This window comes from Rousettus aegyptiacus, unplaced genomic scaffold, assembly GCF_014176215.1.
Source record: "Rousettus aegyptiacus isolate mRouAeg1 unplaced genomic scaffold, mRouAeg1.p scaffold_m13_p_12, whole genome shotgun sequence".
NCBI lineage: Eukaryota > Metazoa > Chordata > Mammalia > Chiroptera > Pteropodidae > Rousettus > Rousettus aegyptiacus.
Genome location: NW_023416287.1, coordinates 10264377 through 10289020, shown reverse-complemented (window position 1 = coordinate 10289020; position 24644 = coordinate 10264377). Strand labels below are relative to the sequence as shown.

At 51.4% G+C, this 24644-nt stretch overlaps 1 protein-coding gene and 1 pseudogene across 5 annotated transcripts in view; both read right to left on the bottom strand.

The window, feature by feature from the left end:
• CDH22 (cadherin 22) overlaps positions 1–24644 on the bottom strand; it is a 119439-nt gene that overhangs the window by 37162 nt on the left and 57633 nt on the right. For 4 of the 5 annotated variants that reach the window (XM_016121236.2, XM_016121235.2, XM_016121237.2 and 1 more), the window contains 3 exons: positions 22377–22671; positions 9424–9543; positions 206–373 (listed from right to left, as the gene is read on the bottom strand). In XM_016121236.2, the coding sequence (XP_015976722.2) occupies positions 206–373; positions 9424–9543; positions 22377–22671 (583 nt within the window). The remainder of the gene's footprint in view (positions 1–205; positions 374–9423; positions 9544–22376; positions 22672–24644) is intronic. The other variant, XM_016121239.2, reaches the window with a different exon arrangement.
• On the bottom strand, positions 20502–20620 carry LOC118610305 (annotated as a pseudogene).

Sequence of the window (24644 nt, the reverse complement as noted above, 5' to 3'; positions counted from 1 at the left end):
AGATGGGAGGCCCTCTTTTGCTGGGAAGCTGAAAGGGAACTCAGGGTCAGTGGGTGGCTTGGAAGATGAACAGACACCCACAGTGCTCCCCTCCCCCCACACGGAAGCCCAGTGAGGGGAGTGCTGGGGGTCGGTGGGCGGCTTGGATGGGCAGACAGACAGACACACAGACGTGGCCTCCTCCTTCTGGAAAGGCCTCACTCACTCTGTGGGAAACGGGGAGGGTTGTCATTGACATCGGTGACCACGATGGTGACGGTGGTGGAGCCCGAGAGGCCGCCCAGCTGGCCCGCCATGTCCATGGCCTGGATTACCACCTCGTAGCGCTCCTGGCTCTCTCGGTCAAGGTCAGGCACAGCCGTTCGGATCACACCTGTGGGCGAGGGAGGATGAGCCCCGGGAAGCCCCCGCCAGCTGCCCGCTGACGTGAAGACCCCGCACGGGCAGAAGCTGCCTCGTCCAAGGTCAGGGGTGGAGCGCAGAAGACACAGTCATGGCCTTGGCGCAGGTGCCGGGCTCAGCAGCCACCACACACACTCACGCACTCACACGTGCTCGTACAGATATGCTAGTACACTCACAAAGTAACACACACACACTCCACACTCACACGCAAACACACAGCTATCAGATTCACCACTTTCCAAGAGACACACACTCTCCCACACACACACACACACATCTATATACAGGCATACTAACGCACACTGCCACACTCACACCCTCACACATCCATGCATACACACGCATACTCACACACGCACACACAATATAAAAGCAACAGAACGGACTATTTGTTTTACTGAAAAGAGGCGTAGGGACTAGAGCCTACCACTGGTGACCCCTTGGGCAATTTATTCCACTTTTGGGGCCACAGTTTCCCCATGTGGGGGTGAACCCAGACACGCCCTGAGTGAGCCTGGCCTGTGCCTCTTCATCTCTCTGTCTTTGGCACTCGGCCCAGAGCCAGGCATGGAGCGGCAGCTTGGCGAGCATTTAACAAAGTGAACTGGACTCCCCCTCACACTCAGGTACACTCACTGTGGAGTCGTGCTCACCTGCACACACACGCACGGTATGTCACACACTTACGTGTCACATACACAAGCACACATGTGGTCACATACACACATGCACGCTGACACACACTCATGCTCACACACACTCTTCCACAGTTACATCATCCCCTGGCCCCGGGAGCCCCAGCTCCTGGCCCCCAGCCTGGCACCAGCTAATGGCCAAACAGACAATCCTTCAAGCCGTTAATGGACATGGGGGGCGGACGGGAGGCAGGAATGGGGGGACCGCAAGATGAATTCTGCTGAGGCCAAGGCTGTGTTTCTTGTCTCCCTGCCAGTGGGAGACGAGGGTGGAGCAGGGAGTCGATGAGGCATTCAGAGCCTCCCCCACGACCTACTCCAACCTGCCGAGCACCAGGTGGTGACAGGTGGTGCCCAGGGCTTGAGCACCAGGTGGAGTCATGCACCAGCAGCCCATGATGAGCCCAGTAAAACCTAATCTCTGAGTCCTGATGTCCCCAAGCAGCCTGAGGACTCCAGTAAAGGCAATGGAATGAGAGAAGAGGCTGTAGTGTGTGTGTGTGTGTGTGTGTGTGTGTGTGTGTGTGTGCGCGCGCGCGCGCGTGCACGCGCACACGCGTGTATGTGTAGCAGCAGGAGCTAGAGGGGAGCACCTAGTGGTGGCCCTGCTTTTTTGGGACTATGTGAAGAAATGGCATGTGTCCTCCATCTAATCAGAGGCTACACAGACCCTTTATCAGTGGCCTTTGAGACTCCTCAGTAGGCCCATCCTGCCCCCTTCTCTGTCAAAACTGGTCTCCCCTAGGAGAGGGGAATCTTGGGAGCAGATGAGCTTGGGCAGCTCTGCCGTTTTTAGGCCATATGACTTGAACAAACCCCTTCACCTCTCTGAACCTCAGTTTCCTCATCTGCGAAATCAGATAAACACAAGACCTCACTAAAAAAACATAATTTCTCCACCTCAGCACTATAGACGCTTGGGAAGGATAATTCTACCCACTAGGTGCCAGAGGCAGCACCCTTCCCATCCACCCCAGTTCCAAAAATGTCTTCGGACACTGTCACATGGCCCTGGTGGCAAAATCAGTTGAGAACCACTGGCGTAGAGTTTCATCTCATGACAATTGCATGTGACAATAATGACAGCCACTAACACTGATGTGCATTCATTCACTCTGTGCCTGGCACTGTTCTAAGCACCTGAAGTGGATCGCCTCATTTAATCCTCTCAGCACCTTATGAGGAAGGTGCTGCGAATATCCGCATTTTACAGATGGGGAGATGGAGGCACAGAGGGGCTAAATACTTGCCCAGGGTCACACGTGTAGGAAGCTCACAGCCAGGATTCAAGCAGCCACCCCGGGCCCAGAGCCCAGGCTTTGAACTGCTCTGCAGACACCCCGTGAGGGTGGAGGGTCCCTCCCCAAGCCTCCCTGTCTCCTTTGCCCCACCCACCCCCAGGTACAAGGATAGAGCCCAGGCCTCTGACAGAGGGGCGCCACTCTCGTGGTGTTATCCCAGCTTCCAGAATATCCTTCTTGCTTTTCTCAGTCCTAACCAAGCTATTCTTTCAATCACGCAGCCGGCCTTCCTTGACCTACCCCTCGCATGCTGCACCTCAACGCTGGCTTTGCGAGAGGGGCACCCTTCCTTCCGGGGATGGGGCAGGGCCCAGGGCCTGTTAGCTGAGTCTTTGCAGCCTGGCAGTGAGCCGGTGCGGCCCTGCATGTCAGGGGCTGTACAGGGAGGACAACGGGAAGGCGGGCCTATGTGTCTTCTGCTCTGAGGTGGGGGGAGGGGGCTGGGAGGGGTTTGAAAGGCGAAAAAGAGCAGAAGAGGAAGAGAGAGGACAGGATAAAGGATGAAGGCGACAGAGAGAGAGAGAGACTGAAAAGGAAAGAGGGCCTGCGGAAAAGAGAGAGACAGAAACCTAGCGAGAGCTGGAGGAGACATGCACGTGGAGACAGAGGCAGAGGAAGAAAGCGAGGCGAGGGAGACAGAGAGGGAGGGAGACCTGTAGAGACAGAAAAAGAGAGAAGGAAAGAGGGAAGCAGTAAGGCCGGAGGAAAATATACACCCAGAAGGGGGACGGTAAGAGAGAGATCAATAGAGAGACAGAGACCTGCAGAGAAACAAATAGAAACAGTGAACATATTCACAGACAATAGAGAGGCAGAGAGACTGGAAGGGGCGAAGAAAGGCGGGGGCAGGGAGGAAAGGAGAGGGCAGACTGACAGACAGTGGAGCGGCCACCAGGCCAGAGACAGGGGAGCCCAACGTGAACAAGGCAGAAAGGCAGGGAGGGGAGCTGACCAGTTGAGCACTTACTGTGTGCTAAGGTTTGTGTGTGTCACTACGACTAGGCTCTCCCTGAACGTAGAGGTTGCCGATGGGATTGGGGCCACTGTGCCTCTAAGAGCTTGTGGGGCTCAGAGCAGATGTTGGGCTGAGGTCCATACCTGTGGGTGAGGAGCCATGCTGATGTTGCTGGCCTCCTTGCTGGCCTTGCCACTTGCAGCTCTAGGGGAACGAGGGACACTAAACTCTTTCTTGGAAACTAGTCAAAAAGAGTATGTGATCAGGTGCCATCTCTGGGACTAGGAGGCCTGGGTGCCCCAGGGTTACACTCAGTGATAGGTTGCTATGGTAACAACTCCCAATGAATCACACTTCTCAGAATCTTTGCCGTGGGTCATCCCCTCCCACACAGATTCCGGCTTTGGCCATGCAACTTGCTTTGATCAATGGGACATCAGCAGTGTGACAAAAACAGAGGCCTGATAAACCCTCGGGTGCTGGGGCCTGTCTTCTCAGAGCCCTGAGACCACCATGCTGTGATCAGAAGCCCAGGATGAAAGACCATGGAGGGAGAGAGGCCCAGCCATGCCGGCTGTCCCAGCTGACCTGCCACACGAGTTCCCCCAACAAACCTACAGAGCTAGGACAATTAATAAATCACTGCTGTTTTAAGCCGCTATGTTTCGGGGTAGTCACTTATATAGCAGTGGGTAGCTGATAGAGAAATCGAGTTCTCTGGCCCGTTCCTCTCCTGGGTGCGCTCATGCAGCTGCTGGAGGGTCAGCTGTCTCAGAAGGCCCAAGGTGGCTTCCTGCACATGTCTGGCAGTTGACCCTGGCTGTCGGCCAGACCTTCTCTCATCCTCCAGCAGGCTGGGCTGACTTCCTTAAATAGCAGTCTCAGGACCACATTCCCAGAGCCGGCCCAAATTCGAGGGGTAGGAGGAACAGCAAAGTCACCGTACTAAGAGGCCGGTTGCAGGATGGGAGGAATTGACAGCGTATTTTGCCGTCTGCTACGTTTCCACTCCCCATTCTGCCTCCTGATGCCGGGAGAAGCATCCTGGAGGCTGGTCCACTCTTGGGGGCCCGGGGTACAATTCCTAAATTGGTCCATGGAGTTGTTCTTGAAACCTTCTGGCTCTGCACATTCAGCCATTCATTCATTCACTCATTTATTAAACTCTTACTGCAGGCCTACTATGTGCAGGGGCTACAGAATCAGATATGAGGCAGTGCAAAAAGAAGGGACTTTGGAGTCAGACAGATATGGTTCAAGACTGCTTTCTAGCTCTTACACGCTATCTGACCTGGGACAAGTTCTCGAGTCTGTCTGAGCATCAGTTACCTATCCTGTAAAGTGGAGATACCCAGTTGAGAAGGATATTGGGAGGGTGAAATGAGATAAAGGTTCCAGCAGCAGATTTGAAGATTCCTCTCTGATGCCCCTTCTCGCGTCCTGGGTCGGGTACCCCATAAATTAGCTCCACAAGGTCAGAGGTCCACGGGCTTTGTTCATCATCTTATCCACAGGGTCTGGCACATAGTAGGTGTTCAGTAAACATTTTGACTGCCTGACCTAGCCCCACAGGCCCTCTGTCCCGCCTTGTGCAGCCTACCTGTGATTGTCTATTTGTTTCTGGTTTCTCTGTTGGAACAAAAGCCCCACGAGGGCAGAAACCAAACCTAATTTATCATCTTGACCCAGGATCTGGCACTCAGAAGGTACTCAACAAAGGTTAGTTTCATTATCTCCCAGGAAAACAGACATCTCTAGCCTAGCTGAGAATTTTCAGCGGATATCTTGAAGTTCGGGCGAGTCTTTCTATTCTTGCTGGGGTGGTGGTGGATGGGGCTGGGAATTAGAACCTGGCTATGGCTCCCTGCAGCCTTGTCCTCACCCATCACCCCCAGTTCCAGCTGTTGTCCTCGCCACCCCACCATCCCCTCCAAATGCTGCAGAAGGGGCCCTAGAGCCCGAGTGATACCTCATTAGCCTGCAAATGCCATCCCTGTCGCCCCTGTGGGGGGGATTGCTGGCAGGCCTGGCCTTTAAAACACACACGTTAATTCTTCCTCTGGCACCGGGCACCCCGCCTCCTCCCTTCCCTCACACCTTCCTCGCAGGCCCCGTTCCGGCTCTGCTCCCTGCTATCTGCACAGCGAGAACAGACTGTACCTCACAGCAGCTGCTAAATATAAACCTGCATCAGTGGAATATTCCTGGCTGGGGAAATGGAGCCTGGGCTGAGAAAAGGCACCGGGGTAGGTCCTGCAGTGGGGCTGAAGGCAAGGGGAGAACAAATCTGGTCCTTCTTTGGGAAATGTCAACAAAGACCCTTTCAGCCTGAGAAAGTTGAGGGGCCCTAGAACAAAGACCCCACCGACACTTTCGCCTGCCTTGTCTGGTGCCCACTTTCTGGCTTTTTGGGGACTAACTCTTCCTGCCCTCCCAGGCTCCATGGCTCCCAACTTGCCCACATCCGCTTGACCCTCCGCAGAAGGGGATGTTCTTCTTTAGAACCTGGCCATCCTCCTCACTCTCTCGGAGTTTGGTCCTTCATCTGCTCACCCCTGCCACTTCCCAGACTCAGTCCTGGCCCTAACCTCATTTCTATGTTTTGTTTCTTCCTACCCTTCGTTCCCTGAAAGCTGATCAACTCTAAGGGCCTCGCCTCCTCAGGCTCTATCATCATCATCATCATCATCATCATCATCATCATCATCTCCACCATCATCATCATCATCCCCACCATCATCATCATCTTCATCTCCTTGGTTTCCATGTATGTATCAAGTATTACGCTGAGCACCTCACACATTAGCTGTTCCCTGGGCTTGCAAGCTCTCCCCTAAATACTGAGTGGCTTCCAACCTCACTTCATTCAGTTCTCTGCCCCAAGGTCACCTCCCCAGCAAGGCTTGGCCTGATTTCTTTATCTAAGTCTCTCCTGTTTCCCTGCTTTCTGTTTCTTCCTCGCACTCATTGCTACTTGACATTATGTCATATGTTTACACACTGATTTTCTATATTCTCAACTTGAATAAAAGCTCTACAAGGGTGGGCTCTTGGGTTTGCCTACTGCTACAGTCCTAGAATCTAGAACAGATCTGGGCACATAGTAGGCACTCAATAAAGAGATGCTGAATGAATGAATTCTTCCATTGAATCCTCACAATAGTCAAGTGAGATGGGTATTATTATCCCTCTTGTGCACATGAGGAAACCAAAGCTTACTAAACCCCAAACATTACTGAATCTCCAAGCCTATATTTTAGATGGCCTACTAGATGTTCTAGATGTTTCTTGTCTCTTTCTCTCTTAAGGCCAGTATGTTCAAAAAGGAATTAATTAGCTCTGCACCAGATTGCAGGGCACAGTTGCTGATTCCTTGGCTCCTAGATAGTTCTTAATCCACATTTCTCCTTCTGTGTCTGTAGATGGCATCCCTCCCTATCACAGGGCCCAAAGTTAGGAACCCTAGATTCCTCCCTCAATGTAGTCTGTTACATTCAACCAGGCCCCCAAGGTTTGCCCTTCTCAAGATCTCACTGTCAGCCCTCTACTCTAGAGGTCTCCAGACCCCAGGCCGTGGACCAGTACCAGTCTGTGGCCTCTTAAGGAGTGGGCCACACAGCATGAGGTGAGCAGCAAGTGAGCAAAGCTTTACCTGTGTTTGCAGCTGCTCCCTAGCACTAGCATCACTGCCTCGGCTCCACCTTAGGTTATCAAGCATTAGATTGTCATAGAGGCACCGGTCCCTGGTGCCAAAAAAGGTTGGGGCCCTCTGCTCTAGTTCCTCCTCAGCACCTCAGCTAACCTGCACAACCAATCCTACATCATCTCTGGCTCCCTGACTAGATGAAGTAGGTTAAGGAGTCTGGGCAGGTGCCTGAGAATTGGCACAGGCTTTGGTTTTTGTCCTTCAGGGCTCTCTGCTGGCCATCCCAGGCTCCTGGGTCTCCCTGAATTCAGTGCCTGCCTCTGAGCTATGCTATACAGCAGCAGCCCAAGGGATCTTGTTAAAATGAAAACCTGAGCATGTCACTTCCTTGCTCCAAAGTCATCAATGAATCCACGGTGTTGGTGACAGGAAACAGGCTCCCTTGCATGTGGCTCTCAAGGGTGCAATCTGGTACATTTTGGCATTATCTATCCAGATTCCAAATAAATGCATGTGCTCTTTGACCCAGCTTTTCTACTTCCCGAAAATTATCCTGCAGATATACTCACACACGCACAAAATGATATATGTACGAGGTTATTCACTGTAGCACTGTTCGTTGTAGCAAAAGATTGGAAAGACCGTAAGTGTCCATCAATAGGGGACTGGCGAAACAAATGTTTGTATATCCACAACAGCTGTTAAATAAAAGAATGAGAGAGCTCTTTATGTACTGATACGGAATAATCTTCAAGATGTATTGGTAAGCGAAAAAGACAAGCAGTGTGTTATAGCTACTCTTCGTGTAAAAAAAAAAAATAAAACAAATCCATGTACCTATTTTCTTGTACATGCATAGAATAGCTCTGGAAAGATACACAAAAAAATTACATTGGTTGCCTTGGAGACACGGACTGGGTGGCTGGGGGACTGGAAGGGGTAAAGAATTTCCACTAAATATCCATTTGTACTTTTTGAATTTTGAACCTTGAAATATATTTTCTATTTAAAAATAACTTAATAGTTTTCAAGTGAATGAATCCAAGATCTTGTAGGATATATACACCAAGTGGCTACCTTTGGGGCTGCAATTACTGGGGATGGGGGAGGGAAGCACTTTTTTTTAAAAAAAACATTTCTTTAATGTTTGAATGTTCTCTAAAATATCTTAGTTTTGCAAGGAGAAAATAATAAAGACACTATGTATAAGAAAATACAGCTATAACTGTGCTCATAGACTGGACTCTTCAACTCCTCCCTCCTAACAAAACAAAACAAAATAAACACACAAACAGAAACCCTAAATGCAAATCGATCAACTACCCCCTCCTTCCCTCTTTGCCCTGAGAATAAAACCCAAGCTGTCCAGCCTGGCTTACACTCTGTACAGTGAGGCCCCAGCCCGCCTCTCCGCATCACCTCCCCACAAACTCGCTTCCCAAACCCTGAGTTGCTTACAATTCCCCTCACGCCTCAGGCTGTCCTATTCCTCTCACTTCTGCCTGCACCATACCCTCTGCCTGGAATGCCCTTCTCTGAATCTACATCTGGCCAACACCTTCTTATCCTTTGGAAATGCTGCTACCCCTTCCAAGAACCTTGCATCTTAATTGCCCATGCATATGCCTGTCTCCCTGCCCCCACCAGACTGTGAGCCTCGTGATGGCACTTGTCCCCTCCTATCACAGGGACAGAGAGAGCACTGCTGCTGGAATTGGCAGCCACTCCCAGCTGGGCGACTCGAGTGAGCCACTTCACTTCTCTGAGCCTCCGTCTCCTTCTGTCCTCCCTGACGCTCTTGCAAGGCCCGTCAGGCTCTAACGTCAGAGTGAAGTGAGGGACAGCGGGCGGGGGTGCCGCACCATTGTTTGGTGGTGTTTGGGGAGGGCAAAGAATCAGAGAAGCCATTCTTCCCTGGCAGCCTCTGTCTTTCTCTCAGCTCCCTAACAACTGCCATTTGAACAGAGCTTTCACAATTGCTGAAAAGGTGCCCTTCATCGGCCAGTTCCTCCAGACTACACTTATGATCGGCCCCGTAAGGGCTGAGGACACGCCTGCCTCAGTTTAGCTCCAAGGACAAGGGGGCCCTTCAGATCTCCAAAGTCCTTTTAAGGCGCCTGTAGTGGCCGCCTCCAGCCTTCGCTTTTCTGCCAGCCTTGAAAGCGCCCCCTCTCTATTCCTTTCTGTTTCTCGGTCTCTCTTCCTGCTCCGTTGCCCCTCCCTCTTTGCGACCCTTGGGGTCTCCAGGAGCTGGCAAGATGCTTCCTCGTCTTGCGCCCTACCCTCAGCGCTCTTTGATTAGAAGGCAGAGAGCAGACCTCTGGCTGTGGTCCTCGGCCCGCCCCCTCCGCCCCCTCCTCTTACGTCACTCCTCCGGTTCCGCCCCAGGCCCCGCCTCTTCGGCCCGGCCCCGCCCCTCACCGGTCTTTGGGTCCACTGTGAAGTGGTGCTCTCCATCCAGCAGGCTGTACACCAGTCGAGCGCTGCTGCCGTAAGTGGGGTCATCCGCATCCGAGGCCATCACCTGCATCACCGACGTGCCTGGGCCCAGGGGACCAAGCAACACAGGGGTCACCTGGGGCTGCTCAGCTCGTCGTGCCCACTTCTCCCCACCCCCAAGGAGGCCGCTGAAGCCAGTGCCCTCACAGTTCCCATCCCCACACCGAGTCCCAACACGCTTCCTGATCTGGGGCCTTCCTAGTGGCTGGCACAAGTATGACCGTGGAGTCGGACCTGGATTCACATCTCCCTTCCGCGGTTCCCAGTGGTAGGACTCTGGCAATGAAAAACAACCTCTCTGAATCTGTTTCCTTTCCAGCAAAATGGGGAAAATCCTAGTCTTTGGTTCATGAGGGAATGCGTTCTAAACTCCCAGTGCAGAATGGGCTCAGAGCGGCATCTCAGGGGGTGGTGGCCATGGTCATTTTTGTGGGTTAAAGTCATCACAGAACTGGAGCTAGGACTGGAAACAAGGCACCTGACTCCACCCACCCAGGCCCTCCCTCCAGATTTCTCAAGAGAATTCTGCCTTCTTTCCCCCTCCACCCCTCACCTTCACACCTCCCTATCCCCCTACCCGGCCACGGGATGAGGGAGGGGGGAGGGGGCCGGCCCGGAAGAACAACCAAGTTTATTGGGATTCGGAGCCCAGCGTCTTTTGATCCCTGGGGAAGGAGATGGCAGTGCCCAGCTTTCCCTTTGGGAAGTAATTGTCTGTCAGCCCTGCTGCCCTCCTGGCCCCTCCCTGCTCCCCCCCCCCGCCCCCGCCCCCGCCACCCCCCCACTCCCGCCCAGACAGTCCCCGCCCCTTCATGCTCTGCACTTCTCCTCATGCTCTGCACGTAGGCTGCTGGGGAGAGTATAAATTGGATAAAAGTCCATCAAACAGCGGCAATTAAGTTATTGATTTTCGACGCTGCCTCATTAAACTGGGAGCTTCTCTCGGCCTGTCCCAGAGATGGCTCTAATTTGACATCATGTTCAATTTGACGATTGCAGGGCTTGGGACGTGAAGCTGGACAGGGTGGGGATGAGGGTTAGGCGGGGGAGGGGTTGAATGGGGGGGGCAGGGAAGCCATTTAGTCTATCTGAACCTTTTCAGAAAGGAGGGGTGAGGTGAAAGACCCAGGAAGGAGTCTTGGGGGACTCGGGATACGACCAAGGGGGATAGGATTCAGATTTCACTTCAAGATGTCCTCTTCTGGGTGCCCTGCCAGTGAGGGGATGGGGCTCAGGCCTGCTGAGGTTCTGGATGGGGCCCTCCCAGGGCCAGATGTGGCCCTCCTCTGGGCCAGCGGGGCAGTGTGTTGGGAGGGGAAGCCAGTTCACTGCTTGGCTAATGAGCGAGGCTCAGGAAGTGCTACTGCAGCAATTCTGCTAAGCCCAGCCTGCCGCCTGCCTCTCCCGCCTCCAGCCTGGGGCCCTCGATCATTTCAGACAGACACATGTATTTATTTTTCACTCTTTTGCATTTCTCATTTCCCTCTCCTGTCCCCCCTCCCATCCATGCCAAGCCTCCTAAACCCACCCTGCAATGCGCCTCTCTCTTTGGCAGCTCCAGCTCCATGTCAACCATGCCAGAGTTGCCAGGAGAATCTGGGGAAGAGGTTTGGGCAAGCTTCTTTCCTCTCGATGCCTGGTGCCAGGGGTCTCCTGCTCAGGGCCCAGGGAAGGATCACAGGTGCCTCCACCCATTATACAGAGAGAGGAGAACGGAATAAACTATTGTACGCTTACTCCACGCCTGGATTCACCAGCCACTTAAATTCATCACCTCTAATCCTCACGGAACCTGAGAGATAGAATGGGCCCCTCCAAATTACAGATGAGAAAAAAGTCAGATAGGAGAAAAGACTTGACTAAGGCACAGAGGGAGGAAGTGGTGGGATTTTAACCCAGGATTCTCTGAAGCCAAAGTACTTCTAGGTGCCAGAGTCAGGACAGGCACAAGAGCTTTGGAGATGGTGCCCTGATAAACTGATTCACAATTAGTGATGACTCTGCCACTTATCAGCAGTTTGGCCTCCGGCATGTCACAAACTCCTTTTTTTTTTTCTCATTTGTGAAATTAGGGTGATAGTACTACCAAATTCTTGGGAAGGGGTTGGGAATTCGAATAGATTTTCATTTTTCAGCACTGAAGACAGTGTCTGGCCCATGCTAAGAACTCAATAAATGCAGGTTTTTGTTGTCAAATCAGGAGGTACTGCATACCAGTATACAATGGCACAATCGTACCTCCCTAACAGACATACTGAAATGGGAGAAGATACATAAAGCATCAGGCTCATGGTGGGTGCTCAGTAAGCAGTGGCTGTTGTAACTGTTGTGAGAGGGTCTCCCTGTCACTCCCCTCTGCATGTTCCCTCCACCCTCTAGGCAAGGCACAATGCCAGGATGAGTGACTCCCCAGGGACATGGCTGAGCTCTCTCTCTCTCTCCCTGGCTGCATCCCAAGAACTCCCGTAGGGATGATGGAATCATCTCTCCAATCTGGGATTCTTTATTGCAGCCATTACAGTTAGTGCTGACATGTAGGGATGGTGAAGGGTCAGTGACTCACAACTGGTTCCCCAGGACCCAACATCTTCACAAGTGGGCAGCTCCCCAGAATTGACAGACAGAAGGGTTCCAGGCTTGTGGCTGTTGGGGGACCACCTTGAAGTCATACCCCTAGGTTCAGCAGTTTGCATTTTACAAGGCACCATCATGCCCATTCTGCCTTTCAGTCCTCATGCCATCTCTATGATGTGATGCAGTGGAGTGCTGGTAAATGTTTAACCATTGGCTCCAGGGGATAGAGGGGCAGGGAGTAATGCCTTACTTTATAGAGTTTGCTGATTTTTACTCCCTCCATAGCCAATTTCAAGCTATCAGTGTGATATTAAGAGGCTCATGAAACTCCTAAAAATCAATATTTGGCTCTCGTGAGCTGATATGAGATGACTCCAGTACAATCCTGCATCATTCTTATTTTACAGATGAGGAAACTGCTACGCATAGTGAAGAGTGAAAAGGTGAATTAATAATGAATAATAATAAAACCCATTATTATATATCATTATTCAATGATAATGATAGATTGTGTTTACTGAATGACTACTTTGTGCTAGATATTATGATAAGCCAAATATGTATACTAACTAATCGAGTTTATATAATAAAGCCTTGAAATAAGCTGTAATAAGATTTCTACTCTACAGATGAGGAAAGGGAGGCTGAGTGAAGTTAAGCAATCAAATACTTTGCGCCTAATTTCCTCATTTGTGAAATGAGTGTGATAGTGCTACCAAACTGTCAGTATTGTTATGAGAACTCGAATAGGTTTCCATTTTCAGCACTGAGGACAGCGCCCGTTCACCTGGCACGGAAACAGGAGCGGCAGGATTCAAACCCAGGTCTATCTGATGTCAAAACCCACGTATCCTGCCGCATAAGGTAGGAAAAGAAGACAGATCGATAGCAGTAGGAGTAGACATAAAGTAAAATCGGGAAGAGTCAGAGAAAGAAGAGGAGGGGAAAAGGAGGAGAACGGCCAGGAGTCGTGTTCAGGATTCTCCCTCCCCAACAGCTGGTTCAAGCCCAGATTTCCAGAAGCAGGGAATGAGCTGTCCACTGTCCATGGTGCTGCCCACAAACCCTTCTGCTATCTGCGGTGAAGAGCCTAAATCCAGGCTGGCATAGGAAGGGGCGCCCAACTGATTCTTGGACAAACAGGATCTCAGAGCCAGGCCCTATGCGGAATGTTAGATATGGAAAGGCTGGTCCTTGGAGAGGACAGAACCAGCGGTTCTCAGCCTGACTGCACATTAGAATCTCTTAGGAGCTATAAAATAAAACCGATGCTAAATCCCATTCCAGACCAATTCGATATGACAGTCTCAGGGTGGAGCACAGGCAAGGGTACTTTTCAATGCTCCCACATCGATTCTAACGTGTATCCTCGCCTAAGAACTGATGCCCTAGGCCCAACCCCTGGTTGAACTGATGAGGAAAGTGAATCACGGAGAGGCTCAATGATTTTCCCAAGGTCATATCACCAGTAAGTAGCAGGGAAAGATTCAAACCCAGGTCTGTGCAGCCAGCAGGTCGCTCTCCAGGGCTCACTGTGCCTGTGCTGAGGCTGACTCCAAGAAGGAAGAAGCAAGGATGAGGCATGCCACCAAGTCGGCAGTGCTCCGCCCAGGTACAGTCAGCAGGAGGCGTTGGATGCTCCTGAGAGCAGAGGCCCCTCACACCTCCATGGAGACCAGGTGGGATTTGGCATCAGAGAGTCCTGAGCTCAAACCCTACCACTTCCTCCTCTATGCCTCGGTCACATCTTTTCTCCTGTTTGACCTGAAACTTGGAGGGGCCCACTCTGCCTCTCATAGACGCTATGAGGATTAGAGGTGATGAATTTAAGTCACTGGTGAAGCTGGACACGTAATAGGTGCTCAATGGGAGTTATTCTTTTTCCCTGTCTCTGTATGACCAGAAGATCTCTGGGGCCATGTCCTTGGCCATGAATAGGAAATCCATGGGTACTAGTATCAGGAGGAAGGGGGATTGCCCAACCCTCATCTCTGGTTTCCCTGGGTGATTCTGACATGGTTTGTCATAGAGCCAGAATTAGAACCCAAGTCCTGGCTCCTAGGCCTGAATTCTTTCCTTTCTAGTCCCTTAACCCTTTCTATCAGTGGGGTTCAATTGAGACCCAAACTTGGGCTTCATAACCCGCAGGAGAAACCCCAGCGGGTTCGGGGAGGAGTGGAGCTCAGAGACCGAAGACATAAATTCTCATTCTAGCCCTGTCCTCGGCTCTCTGTGCAGCTGTGGGAAAACTGTCTGACCTGACTGGGCCTCAGTTCCCCTTCTGTGAAATGGAGTTGAGGCTTTATCCTTCCTGCCTCACTGGGTGAGGGAGATGCCTTAATGAGATGAAAGAGATGAAGCACTTTGGAAAAGAACAGAGTCTTCGACTGAGATGACCAAGTGTCATTATTATGGAGATGTTTGTAATTATTACCATCCGGCCTCTTCCCTCCCTCCCTGTGCTGCCCTGCTGGGCCTGGGAAACCCTCGGCTCACATTTAGCTTCTCAAACATTTATAAAAAAATGAGTCCCACCTCCTGCTGCTGCCAGAACTATGCGGAATGCTTTCTATTAAAAATTAAAAACCACTTGTCGAGTCCCTGGGAATGCTCAGATTACACAGGAAACAAGCCCCTTCTCACGTTCCTCCCTCACCGCCCCCCAGCTCCCTCTTTGATCATCACTTATGATGCGCTCGCTGGGCTGGCCTCAACCCCGCTTCCCCTGCCCAGCCAGGGCAGCCTAATGTAGACGAATGATGCGCAGGGATGCAGGAAAGTGGCTGCACAAGAGAAGGAGGTCACAGGACAGAGTGAAAGGAGGCCGGCCCAGTGACAAGTGTCAGGGAAGGTGGCGGAGGCCGGCCCAGTGACAAGTGTCAGGGAAGGTGGCACAGAAAGATGGGGAAAGAAAGTGGGTCAGAGACAGAAAGACAGGAGAAAGAAATCCTGAAAGATGGACAGAGGGAAAGTGGAAAAACAGAGATACCCAGACGCACAGGGAGAAATTAAGAAAGAGACAGAGAAATGAAGGCTGGAGAGGCAGAGATAAAGACAGAGATAGAGAGAAAGTGGGAAAGAGACAGCGTGACAGACAGGGGTAGAGAAACGGAGATAAAGTTAGAAAGTAGAGTTATATAGAAACAGAGATAGGTGGAGATGCATCTGAAGCAGGAGAGGGGGAGACGGCAGGAGGGGGAGCAAGGAGAACGCGGTCAGGCCACTGTGTCACAGACACACTTCTCCAGAGTCTTCAGGGAACTCTGCGACACCCTCCTCCCACTCTTTCTCTGCTCCTGGGTCCCAGCCGTGGACTCTCTCATGCAGGCAAGCCTTAAGTCCGCGTGTGGGGATCTGATCTGTTCCCCTGAGAGAGAGGACTTTCCTGCCATCTCATATTGAGACTCTTGCTCTCTTCTCTCCACATTTAAAGGGGGCCCTCTGTTAAGCAGTCTCCTCATCTTATTTGTTCGGGCCAGCAACATTCTAAGTGTCTGCGATAGTATCCCTCTGCCAGTTACAGAAAGTAAACATTTTTTTTTTTTTTGCTTATAATTCAGTTCCATTCAGTCACCCAACATTTACAGAATACCCACTATGTGCTAGATCCTTGAGGGCAGCATGGTGGCTTTGTCACCTCTGTACCCTCTGCTGTGTGGGCACAGGGTCTGGCAGAGAGAGTGCACATGTTTGTTGAATGATTTGCTGATGGAAAAGACATAGACATGGGTACACTCCTCCCTGTCTAGATCACCAGGGTCGTGGGCTACTCCTGAGGGCCAGTGAGTGTCTGCTCCTCTCTGACACCTCTCTCCACCAGAAACTTCCTGTCCCGTTCCCCCAATCCTAGGCGGTGAGAGCCAGTGCCGTTGCTAGGCAAGGAGATATTGCACATATAGATCTTCCCGGACTTTAATTAAAAACATCTTTAGAAGTTGTCTCTGCAGAGGCCAGCGATTGATTCCTGGCTTGGGCCTGAGGGCTGCTGAGCTATACTCTCTCCGGCTACAGATGGGACAATCGGAAGCTCCCAGCCTGCTGCCGCTGCTGCCCTCCCCAAATGAGACCCGTGGGGAACACGCGGCCTCCTGCCTTCCTCCTTTCCTCTCTGCCACCATCGTCCCAGCTCTGGATTTAGCATTCAGACAGTGTGCTCTCCCGATTTTATTTCTCTTTCTCTCTTGAGCCTCAGTTCCCTCAGTTGTAAAATGGGGATGTCAACACTTAACCCAAGAGAGTTCCTGAGAAGATAAAATGAGATTAGGGGTGTGAAAGTGCTTTGTAAACTGCGAAGTTTTGTGCGTGCCACAAAACTATGTATTAAAGATGCTACTCACAGGGGGATTGGAATATGTGGGAAAGTGGCTATGGCAGGGTCCCTGCCCATTGCCAGTCTGTTGAGCCCCAGTCTTACGGCCCAGCAATGTCAGTCCTATGAGTATGAGCCCCCACATTCTCCTTCCTTTGCTCACCACAGAGATCACAAATGGTTTATGGGTTTCTTTTCTGCTGAGCCTGAATGAGGAATCAGACTCCTTCTCCACACAGCGCTACGGTCACTACCAATTGATCAGAGTTGAAGCCAGAGGTAAAACTCATCTGCCACCACTTCGATGCCTTGCTCATCTTCGCATCCCCACATACCTAGCAAAGTGCCCTATACTTGGTAGGCATGAATATATGTTTATCTAATTAAAGCAACTATTTATTTTTCTATCCCCTTGGGACTATATATATATAAAGTAGGTGCTAATAAATGTTTGCTAAGTTGGGTGACTCATCTTTGCAACCCCTACAGAGCCAAGTACACTAGAGGCCTTGTATATAATGGGTGCTAATAAACATTTGTGGATTTAATTCAATTACTTATCTTTACATCCCCTGCAGTGCCCAGAATAAAGTGGTGGCTAATAGATGTGTGATGGATGGAACTTCTCATTTCTGTATCCTCAACAGTGAGTGCCAAGTATATTGCCTTACGCGTAGTTGGCATTAGTAAGTGGAGTTGAAGTGGGCACAGGAAATCCCATTTGAAACCCTTTTGCTGTCTACTGGTCAGGTTGTGACACCCTAGGGAAGGGGTCAGGCCCCTGCCCCCCCCCCCCCCCGCATCAAGAGATTATCTAGTCCAACTCTTCTCTATCAGAACTTAGTCCCTCGTTGATTTCATCCGGCCTCAAGCTTTAAATTCCCTGTCTGTGGGTGTTACAGTTATATCTCTAGCCCTGATCTTACTCCTGACCTTCAGATTCAGAGATCCAACTGTCCCCTTGACAACTGTACTTGAATTTCTAGCAGACATCTCAATCTTAATGTGTCTAATAATGAATTCTTAACTTTGTGCTGCCAATTTGCTCTTTCTGGAGCATTCCCCATCTCAGCAAAGCAGCCGCATCCATCTCGTCGTTCAGGCCCAAAACTCCAGCACCATCCTTGTCTCGTCTCTTCCTCACTCCTCACATTCAATCCCTCGCACACCCTGCCGGCTCCCCCTCCAGCATACATCCATCATCCCAAGTCTTCTCTCCACATACACTGGTCCAAGTCACCATCAGCTCTTGCTCATATGATTACAGCTGTCTCCTCAGTGATCTCCCTAATTCCAACCCTGCCCCCTACAGTCTATTTTCAACATGGTGGCCAGTAGTCAACCTTTTAAAATATAGGTTGGATCATGTCATTCCTCTGCTCCCTGTCTCACTCAGAGCACAACCGAAAATCTTTCAGTCCTAAGTGCTGCTAGTACATCTCCCAATCCCATTGGACACTCTCCTCCTCACTTCTTCCTCTCTTGGCCCACACTCACTTTCCTGCTATTCCTCAAACATGACAAATACGCTATACCTCAGGATCTTTGCACTTACTGTTTCCTCTGCCTGGAACATTCTTCCTCCAGCTTAGTGTGGTCCCTAAACCAGCAGCATCGGCATTTGTTAAAAATGAAAAAAATATCTCCAATATCCCAGACCTACTGGATCAGAAACCCTGGGGGAAGGAGGCAGCCATCTGTGTTTTAACAAACCCTCCAGGTAATATGGATGCACAATAAAGTATAAAAACTACTGTTTCATGTTGCTCCTTGGCTCACTCCCTTGGTTCCTTCAGATCTTTGTTCAAATGAGCTCTTGTAAAAAGAAAGGCCTTCCCTGACTCCTCTATCTAAAATAGCAATCCCCCAATATAATTCCCAAGTCCCTTATTCTTCACAGCACTTACATCAGAGGATGTATAATATATTGTCTTGTTTATTTCTTTCCTGTCTCTCTCCCTGCTCTACACATAGGCTTCCCAAGAATCCCCCATGCTCAGAAAGGTGCCTGGCACACCGCAGGCCCTCAATGAGTATCTGTTGCATGAATGAACACCCCGAATGCTCAGAAGGGAACTTGGGGCCCAGAAACAGGCAGGGACTTGCCCAAGGTCATGGGGGCAGCCAGGCCTCCTGACTGTCAGCTGCAGGAGGACCTGCTTTGCTGAGTTAGGCTCAGTTTGGCTGGTGCCCCTTCTCAGAAGCGTGGCTCTGTGGCTTTTCGAGCCCCCCACCCCCACCCCCGCACACTTCCCTTCCCTTTTGAGCCGTGAGTGGTTTAATTTGCGAGCGCTGCTGCCTTTCATGTCCCAAGCTACGTCCCTGCTCCCTCTGATCTCCATGCCGCTTGCCGGCCCCGCCCCCCATCAAGCCCAGATCAGGAGGCTCAGTAATTGTGACTGATTTTCAAAGCCGCCTGGAGTCTCCTCAAGTGCCCGGTGTTGAATTTGCTTCCCCTTCAAAAAGTTGCTCAAATGAAATAAACTAATTTAATTTCTGTGTCCTCCCTCCCCCCCCCTGGGTTCCCTGGCTTGTCTGAGTTGACTCTTCCTGCCTGACTTTTTCCTGAGTAGAATGTCAGAGTGAGTGGGCTAAAAGAGGGAGGTGAGGCAGGGCTGGGCTTCTTAGGCTGGTGCTCTTGAAGCTGGAGGCTGGCTCTGCCTAGGTGACCCTGAACCAGTCCTTGCCCTTCTCTTGGTCTCAGTTTCCCTACGTGTGATGCAAAGACACTTGCCACTCCCCCAGTCTGGGAGCCAAGCTCTCAACTCACCTGGTCACTGACTTCTATGTGACTGTGGGCACGTTTTCGTCTCCTCTCTGAGCCTCAGTGTTCCTATCCGTTCAATGAGGATGCTACCATCAGTTGCGCCACCTCTCAGAGTCGAAGCGAGAGTGAAGTGATGGATGAGCCACCACGATGGGTACGGGGCTGCACCTTCCTCTGGAGCACTCCTATCCTCACTCATTCTCCATACTGCAGCAGAGGGATCTGTCTAAAATGCAAGTCTACCCATGTCACTTCCTTGCTTAAGCCTTTTCCGGGCTCCATGCTTCTCTTTGGATACAGCTCCTACTTCCTTCTCCAGCCTCCTTTCTGGCCTTTACCACGTGGAAATGTGCAGGTCAGCTTTGGGTGAAGCGAGACAGGGCCGCGTCTTCTTAGGCTAGAGTTTGACTCCAGGAGTAGGGGCTGCTGGACCTGGGAAGTCAGGGGCTTGAGCGACCTGCGACCTCTCCACTGGATCTGTATGTCACGCTGCCTTTTTCAACATCTCCGCTTGGCTGCCTAACAAGTACTTCTAACTTTGCACGTCTGAAATCAAACTCCTGATTTCCCTCCATCCCCCAAATCTGCCCCTCTCATTGCTTCTCCCATCTCAGTAAATGGAAATTCCATCTATTTAATTGCCTGGGTCAAAATCTCGATAGTCATCTTTGAATTTTCTTTCTCTCACACCCCGCATCCAATCCATTAGCGAATGCTTTCAGCTCTACTTTCGCAATATATCCAAAAGGCGACCTCTTTTCAATATCCTTACTGGTACCACCTTGTTCCACACCACCATCATTTCCTGTCTAGACAATTGCAGTATCCTCTTCAATGGGCAATCTGCCTCTGCCCTTGCCCCCCCGTCCCACCTAAGCTTCACAGAACAGCCAGGGGATTCTGTTACAACTAAGTCAGATCATGTTGCTCTTCTGAACAAGCCCCTCCACTGGCTTGCCAGCTTGCTCGGCACAAAAGGCAAACCCCTGACGGTGGTCTACATGGCTGTACCATCTGGGTGCCTCTCCACTTCTCCTTGGGGCCTTCGCACATCCTGTTCCCTCTGGCTGGAATGCTCTCCGCCCAAGGCCCACGCCCTCGCATCCTTCAGGTCTCTGCTTCAATATCATCTCCTCGGAGAAGACTTCCCAGACTCATTATCTGTTTATTCTCTCACTGCCTGTCTTCCTTGGCCAGAACGTACCCTCCATGAGAGCAGGGAGGCTTGTCTGCTTTTTAAATATTTTTATTTATTTTTATTTTTATTTTATAGACGAGGCGACCCTTGGTTGACCTCACAGATTGCAAGGACCTTGTCAGCTTACGAGCCCTTATTTAAAAAAATTTTTATGCTGACAGCACCTCGTCTTCCTAGGTGGTCTCCCATCCTAGTACTAACCAGGCCCGACCCTGCTTAGCTTCCGAGATCAGACGAGATCGCGCTTGTTCAGGGTAGCATGGCCGCAGACTTGTGTGCCTTTTCACTGTTGTATTTCCAGAGCCTAGCATATAGTAGGTCCTCATACATATCGGTTAAATGAATGCATGAATATACTTAAATAGACACATTGTTTGTCACATGCATGCACAGGTCTTAAAGAGTTGTTTGGCTAGCCATGCATACGCATATCCGCACGTGAATATGTGAATGCGTATACACAGACCTCTGTGTGTGTGTGTGTGTGTGCGTGCGCACGCACCAGCCAGCACTCACACCTGTACCCTCCCTGTTCCCTGTCCTCTCACCATCCCTTCATGGCCACCGTTTTCTCTGGTCTGCTTCCTCCTCTTCCATTACTGGCTGCCTGCTCATTACCCACCAGTCTGCCAGATTAGCCCAGTATGGGAAAGATGGAGTTGACTGTGCCCTCCCCTAAGAACACAAATACCCCTGGCCTCTGACATACAACCGTAGAGCTGGAAGGCCCAGAGAGAGGCAGCACCGAGCCCTTGGCCACAGTGTGTCAGTGATGGAACACGGTCTAGGACCTAGGGTCATTGCTCCCTGTCCAGCCTGGCTCACAGGTGCTTCGGTTAATACAGTGCGGAAGGAGATGGCGGCTGCTGGCTGTGTCCCTCACCCCATGACTGCAGCTTCTATAAGAAGCCCCAGGCTAATGGAGCCTTGATAGTCAGCCAGCTGCCTGGGGCTTCACAGAGGGAGAGGGCAGATTCATTTGACCTTTGGCTCCAGTGTCCCCTGCTGGGCAAATGTGACTTTCTGAGTGTGACCATGTCGGAGGTCTTCTTGCAGATGTGTGTGCTCCCTTTTCCATACGTACCTGGTGTGTGCCCAGTGTCTCTGGTGTATGCAGCTATGCCCAAATATATGCAACTGAATCTGTGTCTGGGGGGCTCAGCCATCTCTGTGAACCTGCGTCCCCAGGTGGCTGAGTCTGGATTCTGGGGCTTCCTGCAGGCAATGAATGAAGCTGTCTGATTGTCATTGCACTTGGCTGCGGCCAGACCTGTCTGCAGCTATACTCTGGTGGAGCTCGGCCCCAGAAGGGTAATGGCTGGTGTGGCTTTTGCCTGTGTCTACGTAGGTGGCCATGTCTGCGTGATGGGCTGTTTCCTAGGTAGGGTTACATGAGTCTATGTTGGGGGTGAGGTTGTGTCTGGTTGTGTCGTTGGGTCTTGTTTCAGCTGTGCCCCATCCTGGTTGTTTCTGGTTATAGGTGTACCCCTGTTCAGTTATGCCTGCATCCGTGTGGGGACGGTGGCTGTGCTGTGTCTGCGTGGAGTTGAACTCTCATGAAGGGTTGTGTCAAGGCGGACGGCTGTGCCTGTGTGCGTGACGGCCCTGGATGTCTCTGTGCATGGAAGTGCCTGAGTGGGTCTGTGTCCCGCAGGACAGCTGAGCTGGTATGTGGGGCTGGGCCCGTGTGTGTGACTGTGTGTGGGTGTAAGACCATGTCCAAATCTGTCTCTGTGTCCACATGTAGACCCATGTTCATGTGGGGACTGTGTCCATGTATGTTCCTGAGGTCACACGTGTGCCTCTGTCCGGGTGTGCAGCTGTGACTGTGCCCAGGATTGTGGATGAGCCTGTGTAGGCACCTGGGCTCACGTCTGTACTCTTTGCCCTGGAGTAGCAGCTCCTGTCTCTCCCGTCCCTCCTCAGAGTACCAGCTGCTCCCCTCAGAGCAGGCTCCCACTCAGAACCTGGCAGCTTTCCTTCCCCCTTCCCCTCCCCCAGCCCACCACCCCAACCCTGCAGCCCACCTGTGGGCGAGAGCTCAGCCACGCTGCCGATGTAGGGTCCATGCAGGAAGCGGGGCTCGCTGTCGTTGATGTCCTGCACCTTGATGATGAACTCCGACTCAGGCTCCAGCAGGCGGTTGGTGGCTCGGTCCCGAGCTTGGGCCCGCAGTGTGTAGAAGGTTTTCTGCTCACGGTCCAGGCGTTCCATGGCGTGGATGTCCCCTGTCAGCTCATCGATCAGGAAGATGGTCCCAGCGCCCTCGCCAGAGATGGTGTATTTGATGGCTCCGTCACCCTCGTCTGAGTCTGAGTGGATCTAGGGAGGCGGGGAGGAAGGTAGAGTGGAGGTTGGGGAGGAAACTCTTCTCGGCCTCCCAGCTTAAGTCCCATTCGAGGCCTGTTCCCAAGCTTGTCTCTTCTTCAACATACCCATTCTTTAGTGAAAACACTGAGGCTGAGCAAGCCATGACTCAACCCAGTCTGGGCCTCACTGTATGGACCAGAGAACTTTGCCAGCTCTCCTTGCTCTAGCCTTGCCCTTATAATCTACCTTCCCCTCTGCAGCCAGAGCTATCAGCCTCAGAGGCAGATCTGAATAGGTCTTCCCCTGCTTGCATCTAACTCTTCCACTGCTCCTCATTGCCTTTACAATGAAGTTCAGAGCCACCTCCACACCCATATGCTCTGGCTTTGAGCACCCTGTCCTTATTTCTCTGCCTACTGAAACTCTACCCACCCTGCGAAGGTTCGGTTTAAATGCCACCTCTTCCCTAAAGCTTTTCTGGATCCCCACCTCCATTCCCCTGCAAGATCTTTTCAGTACATCGAGCCATCATTATCATGTTCAGATTGTAGGATGGCTTAGCCGGTGCTTCTCAAACCTTCTGTGCATGCAAATCACCTGAGGATCTTGTTAAAATGCAGATTCTGACTCAGTAGGTCTGGGATGGGGCCTCAGAGTTTGCATTTCTAACAAGGTTCCAAGCTGCTGTCCAATCTCCCTGGGCTCTGAGCCCTCAAAGGTCAGGGCTGGTATCTTACTCATCTAGCTATCTGGAGAGCCAGCCTCAGGGCTTGGCACATGGTGGGGACAGGGCATGAAGGTGGGGAGGATGGAAGGGAACACAAATCGAAGGAGCGCTTACTATGTGCCAGGCACTGTGCTAAACAATTACGTACTTATTTGGTTCAGGGCTCTTTACAACAAAACCCTACCAGAGTAGATTTTGCTATCCTCATTTCACAGATTCTCCCCCACACAGACCTTTTTCCTACTGAGGATTAGAGAAGTGGGATGATTTGCTCAAGGTCAGACCACTGCGAGAGCTGGCCTGGTCCACAGCCTGGGCTTTCCCACTCCACTCTCAAGCCTCCAGCGGGAGGAAGGGGCAGTATAGCCTGGCCTTGGCTGCAGCATCATTTTTCTGTGTGTCTCTGCACAAGTCGCTGCACCTCCCTGGGCCTCAATCACTTCCTTTATCACATGTGGATCATAATAGCACCTTCCTCCTAGAGGTGTTGGGGGCTTATTCAGTTAAAGTCCACATAAGGCCCTTAGCACCTGTCTAGTACCATGTGATGCTTACAATATTAACAGCCAGCATGGCAGGGGCACTGTCCACAAAGTGGTACCACAGCAGGGCTCTACTGGGCCACTTAGGAATACAGTGCTTGCTGCATCACGGAGAGGTCCAAGGGGCTAAGGGGGCTGGGGGCGATGGCGAGGAGAGGGACTATCTACCACTGGTAGAAAACTATCTCTACAACCGGCACAACTACACCAGTATGTACGAGCTGAAAATCAGCCCTGCCTAAGACATAATAAGTGTCCAATAAATGGTAGCCATTGTGATTATTATATTATTGCTAAATGTTGGCTATATATAACTGGGATTTAATCCAGGCACTGTTAGGCTTCAGATCCTAGGCTGTTTTCACTGAATGAAGATCTGTTGGTCAAGAAACCAGCAAACAGACTGTTCTCCCAAACGGAAACGCTTAAGTCCTCATCCTTCAATGCTTAAATCTCCAAGGCACCTCTAAACAAAGGAAAATGCATCTGATGAAGCCGGTGACCTTGGGCAAGTCCCTGCCTCTCTCCAAGCTTCTGCAGAGATGGGCTGTAAAAGAGAGAATCCCCAAGTTCCCTTTCGGGCCAGGACACTGTGTCCCCCAGGCCACTCGGCAGGATAACAGGAGCCAATGAAGTCATCACGAAGGGGGATGAAAGCCCACCCCCCGCCATGCAGGAGGAGCCCGGGTATAAATTCTGCTGGTGGAACTTTGTGT